The sequence below is a fragment of the Heptranchias perlo genome, chromosome 11 (genome assembly GCF_035084215.1).
Source record: "Heptranchias perlo isolate sHepPer1 chromosome 11, sHepPer1.hap1, whole genome shotgun sequence".
Taxonomy (NCBI): Eukaryota; Metazoa; Chordata; class Chondrichthyes; order Hexanchiformes; family Hexanchidae; genus Heptranchias; species Heptranchias perlo.
The window spans coordinates 26,020,412-26,033,188 of record NC_090335.1 but is presented as its reverse complement, the minus strand read 5'-3'; the positions used below and the strand labels follow the sequence as shown (position 1 = coordinate 26,033,188).

The following is a 12,777-nucleotide window of genomic DNA, read 5'->3' as shown; positions in this document are numbered from 1 at the left end:
ATTCCTTTTTAAGCTTTTTTCATAATCATTTTGGCGCTGAAGGAGAACTCACTCTTATTTAAATTAGAAAGGCAAGCAAGGCTCAACAAAACTCACCTACAAAAGTGTCTGAGACAGTTCTGCAGATAAATTAAAGAGTGTTTATTATTGGGCTAGAAAAAAATTTTTAAACTTTTTTTTGAAAAATAAAAGAAAACTACAAATGATTTAAATCTGAAATAAAACAAAAAATGTTGGGAATGCACAACAGGTCTGTCTGACTCAGAGAAACCAGACCTTGGGACCGCCTATGACCCACAAGGTAAGTTTTTTACATTTACTTACCTGAATATTGAGTCAGAAGGAGCAAGAGTGCTACTCCTGACCCTACATTTAAACCCCCCCACCCCCCGCCCATCAATCAGACCATGCGAATTTCGCAAACCCCATCTCTGGCCCAATCCAATCCGACCCACGTACCTGAGGGCTGCTGCGATGCTAGCAGCGGCCATAAATTGCACAACTCTTCACCGGAGGGGGTGGCTCTGATGCAGCATCAGTTCCATATAATGTCCACGACACAGTGTTGCCACCTGGCACAATCCAAGGTTCAGGAGCATGTGCTGCGGGACGCACTGAGGCGAGGTGCGACCTACACAAAGGCTCTATGGGGAAAGGCCCACCGTCCAGAATCCTTCCGCCATTGTATACCGAGGGGCTGGAATCGGGGAAAAAGCCCCCTCGGGCAGAATGTAAAATGATAAATGAACGTAACGGAACGTACTGTATCTGTAACCGGTAACGACTGTAATGCAATGAGGCACCCTGGGGTGCCATGAACTGTACAATGTATGATGCGTAACTATTGATTGTACCAGGAACGTTGATTTGTACTGTATGTAACATTGCAAATTGTATGACCTGGATTGCATTGTTTGAAGCATGACTTGAATTCATTGCATGTACCTTTACAAATTTTATGAATAAAGTTTATTTCGAAATATAAAAACAAACTCCATTATAATGACGCACGAGGCCCACTATCTTGGAAGCCTCGGGCCTCACCATTCACGCACATGGAACGTACCCTTTGCCTCCCAGACGCCCAAAAATGGGCATGCCCAAATTTCTGGACCCATATATCTGGTGTAAGAAAGATACCTGTAAATTTCATTTAAAACCTGGCGTTTTGTTTCTCTTTGCCCTTTCCCCCATCCTGTTTTACTCAATTACCTAGATGAGAGGGCAGATGGGTGACCTGCTCCAAGGTATTTTTCAGTGTTGTTCTATAGCCAGTAACTAGTCAATTCTCCTTCCATCCTAGTGGTGAAGTAGCTTACTAAAGTTGACCACCTCCTTGGAGATCTAGCTGAGATTGCAAACTCATTATGCAAGGAAATTGCAGATGTAACCTCTTGCACTGTTATTCAACAGTGAAACATTTTTATGTTATTTAAGGGATTCACTTTTCTGCTAAGAAGTGGATGGTTTTGAACATGCCTATTCCTTTAAGAAACTCACTGATTGATGAGGGAAGACCATTTAAAATCGAATTAAAATTTTTGAACGGTAAAGACAGCAAACAAAAATAAAGATATTCAATACTCAGTTCTCCATAATTCACCAATCTAGTTTCATTTACACTAAATGTAGGCTTCAAAGTGGAAGATTCACGCTTACTAGGCATCACCATTAGCTGTTATTTGAAGACAATTTGCAACCAACATGGTTATATTTTAAGTCACAAGACCCTACTGGTTGAAATACCAGAACAGCAAAATACTATTGCAGCAGAATGTTTTTGGAGAAATGCAACATTCATTTTTCATTAGTACTGTAATTATAAGTTGAGATTTCTGCACATTAGCAAGCACCTTGAACTCTACAGAAGTGAAACACAAATGTAAAACGCAGACAACTACCATCACACTGCAATGTCTTTTAGCATTTATAAGCAGCAAAATTTGGAAACAATGGAAGAAAACATCAGGAAATTAGTTTTTAATCACTGTAGTTCCACATTTCTTCCATTTTTACATCAAGTAATGCTTCACTTTACTGTGAACGGAACCAAATTTCTTCACTATAGTTGCTGCAGCCATTACAACTTTAACTGTAAAACTTGTGCATGAGTTTTAGACTAATCAGATTTTTGGTATTTGTCTAATTACACCCAAGAAAAGTTGTGTTTGGGGTTTATACTTATCATGACAATGATTTCAAGTGGAAACAGGACATTAAAGAGAGACAAAATCCAGCACATGAAACAGGTTTAAAAACAGATTCAATTTCTGTCCACAATACTTGCTGAGTAAATACTTAGAAACATAGAAAATAGGAGCAGGAGTAGGCCATTCAGTCCTTCGAGCCTGCTCCACCATTCAATATGATCATGGCTGATCCTCTATCTCAATATCATATTCCCGCTCTCTCCCCATACCTCTTGATGCCTTTTGTGTCTAGAAATCTATCTAGCTCCTTCTTAAATATATTCAGTGACTTGGCCTCCACAGCCTTCTGTGGTAGAAAATTCCACAGGTTCACCACCCTCTGAGTGAGAATTTTTTTCTCATCTCAGTCCCAAATGTCCTACCCTGTATCCTGAGACAGTGACCCCTCGTTCTGGACCCCCAGCCAGAGGAAACATCCTCCCTGCATCCAGTCTGTCTAGCCCTGTCAGAATTTTATATGTTTCAATGAGATCCCCTCTCATTTTTCTAAACTCGAGTGAATACAGGCCAAGTCAACCCAATCTTTCCTCATACGACAGTCCTGCCATCCCAGCAATCAGTCTGGTGAACCTTCGCTGCACTCCCTCTATGGCAAGTATATCCTTTCTTAGGTAAGGAGACCAAAACTACACACAATACTCCAGGTGTGGTCTCACCAAGGCCCTGTATAACTGCAGTAAGGCATCCTTGCTCCTGTACTCAAATCCTCTTGCAATGAAGGCCAACATACCATTTGCCTTCCTAACTGCTTGCTGCACCTGCATGTTTGCTTTCAGTGACTGGTGTACAAGGACACCCAGGTCCCTTTGTACATCAATATTTCCCAATCTATCACCATTTAAATAATACTCTGCCTTTCTGTTTTTCCTTCCGAAGTGGATGACTTCACATTTATCCACGTTATACTGCATCTGCTATGTATTTGCCCACTCACTCAACTTGTCTAAATCGCCTTGAAGCCTCTTTGCATCCTCCTCACAACTCACAATCCCACCTAGTTTTGTGTCGTCAGCAAACTTGGAAATATTACATTAGGTTCCCTCATTCAAATCATTGATATATATTGTGACTAGCTGGGGCCCAAGCACTGATCCCTGCAGAACCCCAGTAGTCAACGCCTGCCACCCTGAAAAAGAACCATTTATTCCTACTCTCTGTTTCCTGTCTGTTAACCAATTTTCAATCCATGCCAGCATATTACCCCTGTTTCCTTTACCTACTTCTATGATTCTATAGAGGGATATGGGCCAAGTGCAGGCAATTGGGACTAGCTTAGTGGTATAAACTGGGCGACATGGACATGTTGGGCCGAAGGGCCTGTTTCCATGTTGTAAACTTCTATGATTCTATGATTCTACTTGTCTCCTTTACACAGTAGAAACATAAAAGTAGTTCCCTTTTCATTTATTTCCAAACTCTGAATTTTTTATAAAACCTGCAGAGTTCACCAAGTCAGCTTAATTGCAGAAAATCTATCTAATTATTGGTATTTAATAGGATAATTAAACAAATATTCAGACCACTATGCTCAAATTGCACATTCTGCCTATTGATCAGTGTGGCTGCACACAGGGTGCTCACAAGGCTAGCACAGCTGAGCTTCAGCCCTGAGTACTAGTTGGGACAGAGTAAACACAAGATTTATGGAAAATAATATAACCCCTTCACATCACAAAATTAAAACTACCTTACTTCACGTGAAACAGTAGTTTAGCAGGCAAGATTTGAATCTAGCCGAGATAAATGTGGCAAAAGTCTCTTCTCTGTGCCAGTTCTAAGTGTCCTCAATCTAAATAGTTCCAACCCAGAACCTAAATACACATGGGCCTAAAATTCAGCAGAAATTGGTAATTTCACTCCAACAAATCAAAGATGGCCTGAGCACAGAAATTGAAAAAAATCATGCACTTCCCACAAGGCGCATTGATGGATTAGTGAATGAATACAACTTCTGAACAGAAAAGTATTTCCCTTACTTGTTGTACAATGGTGGTCAGTTCCAGGCAGAGCTGAATGACATTGTTTCTAGTAACAGAATAGTCCGTCACAGCAGCAAACGGCGATCTAGTGGAAGAAGAAAATTATAAATATAATCAACCTCCATTATAATTAGTTGTAATGAAGAACAAAAACACATGTACAGTTCCTACTAAGACTTTGCAGCCATCAAGCAACATGAAACCCATAGCGGACATCATAAATGTAAATGACACATGTTGGTACCAAAAATGGGTTATTAGTACAATAGCTTCCTACAAAGTGACAACCAAAATATTACAATTTCAATATGAATCAGTCCTTACCAGAAAAATATTTTTCAATCAATGTTCTAGAAAACATACCCGAGCTTTAAAGAATCAATTCACAGGGTACGATTTTTATAGAATTTCAGTTTTTAAGTTAAAAAAATAAAACCCAAATGATTTTTTTCTGGGTGAAGAAGAAGAGGGGAAATGGACGTTTCATATTCCAGCTGCCGATCCAGGTAAGACTCACCATTACAAAAAAAATGTTTTCTAATTTTATTCAAAATATACAGAAAGTGTAAAAGCTGTGTAACCTGACGGTGAGATATATATGTACATCTACAAAAATTTAAAACAAATTCCCCCCAATGGCAGATTGGAGCTTGACACCAGAGTGCCATAACTCTGAATTACATCAAGCTGGTGGCACATGACAAAGCAAAGAGGGATTTAAAAATAAAGATTTCCATTTATGTAGCGCTTTATCACCTTAGCAACATCTCAAAGTGCTTCAAATACCATGAGTTACTTTGAAATTCAGTGACTGCCATGATGTAGACAAATGTGGCAGCCATTTTCCACACAGCAAGATTCCATAAACAGCAGCGAGTTGAACTGCCATTTGTTGTTGAGGTGGTAGTTGACAAAGGATTGTGGCTAGGACACCAAGAAAACACCATCCGCTTCTTTTAATAGTGCCCTGGGATCTTGAACATCTATTTGAATCACTAGAACAGGCAGAGGCCTTAGCTTAACATCTCATCTGAACGATGGCCCAACTGGCAATGTCACACTCGCACTGCATTGAAATGACAGCCTAGATTATATGCGCAAGGGTTGCAGCTAACATGTAAACAGCTCAAGCAGATGGGAAGACCATGAAAACAGGAGACACTGCAGACAGACTGGCAATCCAGTAAGGAAATTTGGCAGTTGTCAACACAAAGACAACAGAACAATGTGAATAAAAACAATACCAATTACTATTATTTTTCCCAAGGCATTGGTCTTAGGCAGTCCAGGACCTAGAGTACAGTTTAATGTTTACCACAGTTCCACAGCAGCCCAATAGTACATTGTTGTCTAGGAATACATCATGAGGTAAAAATATTACACACCTCTGATACTGAAAGATACAGGGCCTCATAGATACAGTCTACTGTAGTTGATTCAAAATAATGTTTACTTGAAAAAAAAAGCACAAGAACAGTTTTTGCTCTAACAGAAATCAAATGAATACATAATTTAAATTTAGTGACTTTGAATTAAAGGGAGTAGACTGACAATATTTGTAATATTATTTACCCATCATTTGACAAAGCTAATTTAAGAGGCAAGTAATTTTCATCTCTCCCCAAAAGCTGTTACTCAAAAATATTTTTTTCTCTACCTGCCATGTTGAATTTGCTGTATTTCCTTAAAATCTAGATATTAGTCACACAGGAGCAGGTGAAAATTACAGCTCCTGAATGACGCATCTTTCCTATGCACTTAAACATACTCCCTCAGACACGACTCAGGTCGATCCCACCCAAGCTAGAAATCAGGCAATAGGCCACAGAGAGACAGGCAAGACTGTGCAAGGAAAATTGATTGCAGGCATTCAAAATTGATTCATTTGATGATTTTTTAAAAAACTTATTCATGTTAAAAATGTTGCTTTTGGCTGTGCTCACTGACCCGAAACAGGAAGGAAAAGGGCGGCCAACAGCAGTTTGATTAAATTATTTGAACAATCGGATAGGACTATTTTATGGCAGTTGGTTCCTCATTCCTGATTGGTAGTGGTAGCAACTGTATTTTTGTGCAAATCAGAATAACCAACTGAACAGATCCTAGTTATTTAAACCAATTATTAAAGTGTGACAGACTTATGCAAAGAGTAACAGATTGAAACTCCATCGATTTACGCCATTTAATTTTTGATGGTGTACTGGAGGTGAGCTGATAGAAAACAACAGACCTCACTTGATGCTTTCTTTCATATGTAGGTGGAAACAGGTCATTAAAACCAAATTTTGGAAACTTCACAAAAATTACAAGACTTTTATTAAATCTCCTAATTGACAGGTCTGTGAATTTTGGAGTGAATCTTTATTAACAAAATTATTTTAAAATCTGAGAATTTATTCTAGGAGTAGAAAGTTGGTAAAGCTCAATAACAAATAACCATAATCATAAATATCTTATTTAAACCATCACTAGATAGTTGCTATAGACAGGTCCTCTTTATGATGGTAATGTCCTACTGTGAAACAACTTGCAATCATAGTAAGACCATAAGAGATAGGAGCAGGAGTAGGCCATTCAGCCCCTCGAGCCTGCTCTGCCATTTAATGAGATCACGGCTGATCTGATTTTTACCTCAACTCCACTTTCCCACCTTTTCCCCATATCGTTTGACTCCCTTGCTGATCAAAAATTTGTCTAACTCAGCCTTGAATGTATTCAATGACTCAGCCTCCACAGCTTTTTGGGGTAATGAATTCGAAAGATTCACGACCCTCTGGGAGAAGAAATTCCTCCTCATTTCCGTCTTAAACGGGTAACCCCTTATTCTGAGACTATGCCCCCTGGTTTTAGATTCCCCCATTAGGGGTAACATCCTCTCAGCATCTACCCTATCGAGTCCCCTCATAATCTTGTATGTTTCAAAAGATCTCCTCTCATTCTTCTAAACTCCAATGAGTATAGACCCAACCTGTTCAATCTTTCCTCATAAGACAACCCTTCCATACCCGGAATCGACCTAGTTGATCAGCAATTAATATCCATCAAAAGTGCAGCATTCCATAACCACACCTAAAATAGGCCAATTAAACTGAAAAGTTACTTTTACAGTCCAGAGAACAGTGCAGCGGTTTTGTTCCTGGAAGAGGAAACTACAACACTTGAACCAATAACAGTGACAAATGGTAGAGAGCAACAAAAGTGACCAAAAAAATTAAAGGGAACTATGGAAAGTGTATGAAAATAACCATGAGTGAGATGACAGTCAGTGGAATGTACTGTAATTACAAACTTCTGATCCTATTTTTAGCAAAGTACAACATAATAGATTTCACCATATACTCTGGAATCATACTTGTGGTCTGGCAAATGATAGAGTATTTTCCAGGGCTTTTACACATGCTACTTAGAATCGCCTAAAAGGTATCACCCGGCAGGCAGTTTGCTTTGGTTTAAGAAAAAAAATGTAACTTTTTTTTTAAATGTAAATAACATTTTATGCCATAAAAAAGTCTGCTTGTCTGCTGGAAAAGATGACTGTAACTCAATGGAAACCACTCTCAAACTATCCAATCTGCCTTACTCACGGACTAAAAACACTTCACAGGGAAGTCTGAAATATTCTGCATATTTAGTGGGAGAGGAGAAATGGTTTGCACAAACCAGATTTAGTTGTTCTCGGAATAGTTATACCAAAAATGAATAAGCAATCACAATGCCATATGAGCTATGCATTGCTCTACAACCTGTAAAAAATAGTCAGCATGAGATAAAGAGAGACGCTCGCTTCACAGGACAGTGTATAAAGGTCTGCACCCAAATACGACACAATAATGACTATCTACGGCCTTTTTATTTGAATTAACCTACTTGTACATATTAAACCAAAGGAGGAAGTATGGATTCCAGTAAAGCCCTGACAGGAAGATTTATAGAACAATACACAAATATTTAAGATGGTGGAGAAATTTGCATTTAAATATTGTCACAAAAAACCCTGAGCGGAGCAGTAACAATTACACTAATAAAATCTTGCACTAAAGAAAGGCCATTAAAAACAAAATTCAGACAAAGTGATTCAGAGTTAATGCGAACATTTGTTTTGTCGAGTAATATTTCAATATTAATTTATTAAGCTATTGAAAAGATGCAAGTTCTACTGGGCTCTGTATTTGAATAAAACTGGAAAAATATGATTCCCAATACCTGGGGGGGTGGGGAGGGAGGAAATTATGTTGGTGAGATCAGAGCAGAATTTAAAAACTCTCGAGGTGCACCCTATCAGCAGATATTTGCATAATTCTTTCACTTCCATACGGGCAGACCACAGGCAAATACTTTGAAGCTTTACAAATATATTTTTTTATACATATGTAAATGCATATGTATAAAAAAATATATTTGTAAAACACAACACAAACTATTTGAGTAAAAATGGGAAATCTGGATTTCAATATAAAAGGATTTTGAATTTCGGAAGATGACAGACATGAATATGACTGAAGAGGTACAAATGTAGAATCTGTTAGTATATCAAACACTAGTCATTCAAGGCACTATCGTCCCTACAAAATCCTTATGCTCCTCACCCACAAGGTCATGACTGTAATTTTATCCATTTATTCAGAATTCAAAATCTATGTATATCATTTTATCATATGCTAGCCAAGACAGCTCACTGCTTTAGTCAAAACTTTCAGCGCCATTTGATCACTGAAAGCAATCAATTAGCTGACCTCTCAGATTTCATTTAACTTGATATTTGTCTGTCAATATTACTGTACTATTACTCTGTACAGCAAAATCAATACCACTGTAGTTACCAATGGGAGCAATGGTCACATCTTTACCTGCACCAGCATTCTTCATACAATTCTTTTTTCAAAGGTTTATCCATTTCAGATGGCTCAATAAAAGCAAGGTCAAACACAACTGGTTCACAAATATAGAATGAGGTTGAAAACCATTAAACAGCCATAAAACAAAAATTATCTTACACTGTTAGCCATATTTTTGGATTTGTAATTAATTCATAATGTATTTCACTTGAGCGCAATTAATCACCAGATGATGAGCAGCAGTGACCTCCACGCCCACTCTGCACTCACGTCAAACAAGGCCCTGTGCAAGTAATGCAGCCTTGCAAAATGAACTCTTAAATTTCTTTCCATATCAAAATTTTAGATAGGCTAATTTGAAGTGGGACTCTGTTGACTTTTTTTTTTAAAAAGTCTTTTATTTTGCTACCTGGATTAAAGCAATATACAAGTAATGTCTTGACACATTAGCAGTCCGAGCCCGCATGCAGCAAGACCTGGACAACATCCAGGCTTGGGCTGATAAGTAGCAAGTAACATTCGCGCCAGACAAGTGCCAGGCAATGACCATCTCCAACAAGGGAGAGTCTAACCACCGCCCCTTGACATTCAACGGCATTACCATCGCCGAATCCCCCACCATCAACATCCTGGGGGTCACCATTGACCAGAAACTTAACTGGACCAGCCATATAAATATTGTGGCTACAAGAGCAGGTCAGAGGCTGGGTATTCTGTGGCGTGTGACTAACCTCCTGACTTCCCAAAGCCTTTCCACCATCTACAAGGCACAAGTCAGGAGTGGGATGCACTTGCCTGGATGTGTGCAGCTCCAACAACACTCAAGAAGCTCAACACCATCCAGGACAAAGCAGCCCACTTGATTGGCACCCCATCCACCACCCTAAACATCCACTCCCTTCACCACCTGCGCACTGTGGCTGCAGTGTGTACCATCCACAGGATGCACTGCAGCAACTCGCTAAGGCTTCTTCCACAGTACCTCCCAAACCCGCGACCTCTACCACCTAGATGGACAAGGTCAGCAGGCACATGGGAACACCACCACCTGCACATTCCCCTCCAAGTCACACACCATCCCAACTTGGAAATATATCGCCGTTTCTTCATCGTCGCTGGGTCAAAATCCTGGAACTCCCTTCCTAACAGCACTGAGGGAGAACCTTCACCACACGGACTGCAGCGGTTCAAGAAGGCAGCTCACCACCACCTTCTCGAGGGCAATTAGGGATGGGCAATATATGCTGGCCTCGCCAGCGATGCCCACATCCCATGAACGAATAAAAAAAAATCTCTCATGTTTGTATGTTCAGAGGCACTTTGCAACATGAATCACTCAGTTACTTCTGGTGACAGCATTCCAAATTAGGCAGCAGCGAGCAAGAAGAACACCATAGTTTACCAAATTGTTTCTATAGAATCTACATCTTATAATTGGAGCCTTTTTAACTGAAAGAAGTACTGGAATGATTACCCATAGCATTTTCATCACCAAGGTTTTTTTCTAAAAAAAAAGCAGCTTTATCAATCTTCATGAAAAAAAATTACTCTGGCACAATACTAATGCATGATGGGATAAACTGGCTGCTTGGTGGCCCAATGCTGAACTGCTGTCCCAAGAGAGAGTAGGTCAATAAAACCAATCAATTTTTATGAAAAACACTCTGATAAAGCACTTTTAAACAGTATTGTCCAGCAGAATCTTGGTATTAAATCACTAAATATTTTAATTATTGTTGAGACAGATTCTGGATATCAAATGATAGTAGTTTTAGGGATTTAATTTATGGAAAATCAGCTCCTTTAAATAATTTCTCTGGAACTTTACATAATTGAAGTTTATATGAAAAGCAGCGAAGCTTCGCTTTTGTACTGTACCCACAAAGCCACAAAATGAAAACAGTAATTTAAAATACTGTTTGATACAGGAGGATGGGCAGTATTTGTAGTTAGGATGATTGGAAAGTTAAAGTATCAAGGCAAACAATACTTCCATCGATTTAAAAAAAGCCGATAACCTTGCACACAATCATTTAGATTTACAATCTTTCTCTCCGAGAGTACAAACGGTCACATTCTCAGAATTACCTGTCCAGCCATGCCAGAAGGCTTTTAGCAGCACCTATGAGATCCACCACTGATGTCAGGAAATCATTTGGCAATCTCCTAGAGGACCTTCCATCATAATGTCCACTCCTCCTCCGACCGGTTATAAAATTCTGAAGATTTTTGGCAGATGCATTCAGTTTGTGGGATAGTGTTTTGAGGTTCTCGGTTTCAAGCCCATAATTCTATAAAAAAAGTCAAGAAATACTGTGTAAGTCTGCAATTTCCTGATAACATTGTATACGCTTGATCCTAGCAAGAGCATCATTCAACTACAAATGGTACTTCTTGGAAATTGTGTTTTTATGTACACCCCTGTTCTACCATTCAAAAGTAACACTGCATGCGAAATACCAACTGTTGCCCAAAACCAGAAAATAACTTTGTAGATGCCAAGTGAGTGGACTTCTAGTGAGCAGCTACCAGTCCATCTATGGAAAACAAATTTGTAAAGCATGAGTCCCTATTAATTCTACTTAGTAATCATATGAACTTTTTAATGATTTGTCACTTTCTTTTTAAAGTAAAAGTTGATCAAACATAATTTAGACTTCAATGAAGAGAGGCAACTGAGCAGCTGTCATCTCTTTAAGGTCCTAAGTAGTAAGAGGCAAAAATAGGAAACCCACAAGACCATCTTGGCATCAGATACAAACTGATTGTTCTTGACATAAGCCTGTGACTCGCTGCTCAATTGAACACGTGGGCCACAACTTCATGCAGGATTTTTTGATCTGCAAAGCTGAGGTTGCAATGTATGCATTAGAAAGTACAATTATATTTTTCCCATGCATCTAGCATAAAAATCACAAATTGAAACTTACCCAGGGGCACCCAATATGCAATGCACAGCTACCTGCTTGCATTGCTGTTAACTGCACCAAATTCGGCATTGTTTGATGCAATAACACTGAGGCATTAAATTACTGTTCTCCTCTCCTCCTCTGTATAATAAAGTTGCATACACTTAGCAATAACAACTTGCATTGATATAGTTCTTTTAACATGGAACAACATCCCATGGTGCTTCACAGAAGTGTAATCAGACAAAAATCTGAGCTGAAGGAGATATTAGGAGAGGTGACTAAAAGCTTGGTCAAATAGGTGGATTGCAATGAGGATATTAAAGGAGGAGAGAGAAGTGGAGAGACTGAGAGGTGTAAAGAGGGAATTTCAGAGCTTAGTGCTTAAATGACTGAATGCACATCTGCCAATAGTGGGGCGAAGGGATTTCAGAATTCAAGAGAATCCAGAGTTGGAGGAATGCAGAATTCTCAGAGGGTTGTAGAAATACATGAAGAGTTCTCGAATTCAGTGTTTCACCTAGTCCCCCAACAGTGAGCATTTTCAAGGATAATGGTTACTTGTGAAGCACAAAATATTGCATTAATAAAGGTATTAACCCTTAATGCATTGTCAGAGTACTTGTCCCATTAATCTGTTTGGTAGAATGAGAGTTACTGGATATGCACCTAGAAAGCTGATTTGTTTGATACCTTTAACCTCACTAGAGCATAAAAACAATGAGTCCACAAGTAATTTTATTACAGTTTGGGAGTAAGTTGAAGGCACAAATAAAGTCTTCAAGTTCTTAAGACCATATGAGTGCAACTCTAATGAAAAATGCTGTTATTTATTATTGCCAAT

The 12,777-nt window shown here is 38.9% G+C and overlaps 1 protein-coding gene across 1 annotated transcript in view; it reads right to left on the bottom strand.

The window, feature by feature from the left end:
• Positions 1 to 12,777, bottom strand: part of cnksr2a (connector enhancer of kinase suppressor of Ras 2a) — a 514,839-nt gene that overhangs the window by 368,452 nt on the left and 133,610 nt on the right. The window contains exons 3-4 of the mRNA XM_067992723.1: positions 11,113 to 11,315; positions 4,187 to 4,274 (exon numbers count right to left, since the gene is read on the bottom strand). Coding sequence (XP_067848824.1) covers positions 4,187 to 4,274; positions 11,113 to 11,315 — 291 coding nt within the window. The remainder of the gene's footprint in view (positions 1 to 4,186; positions 4,275 to 11,112; positions 11,316 to 12,777) is intronic.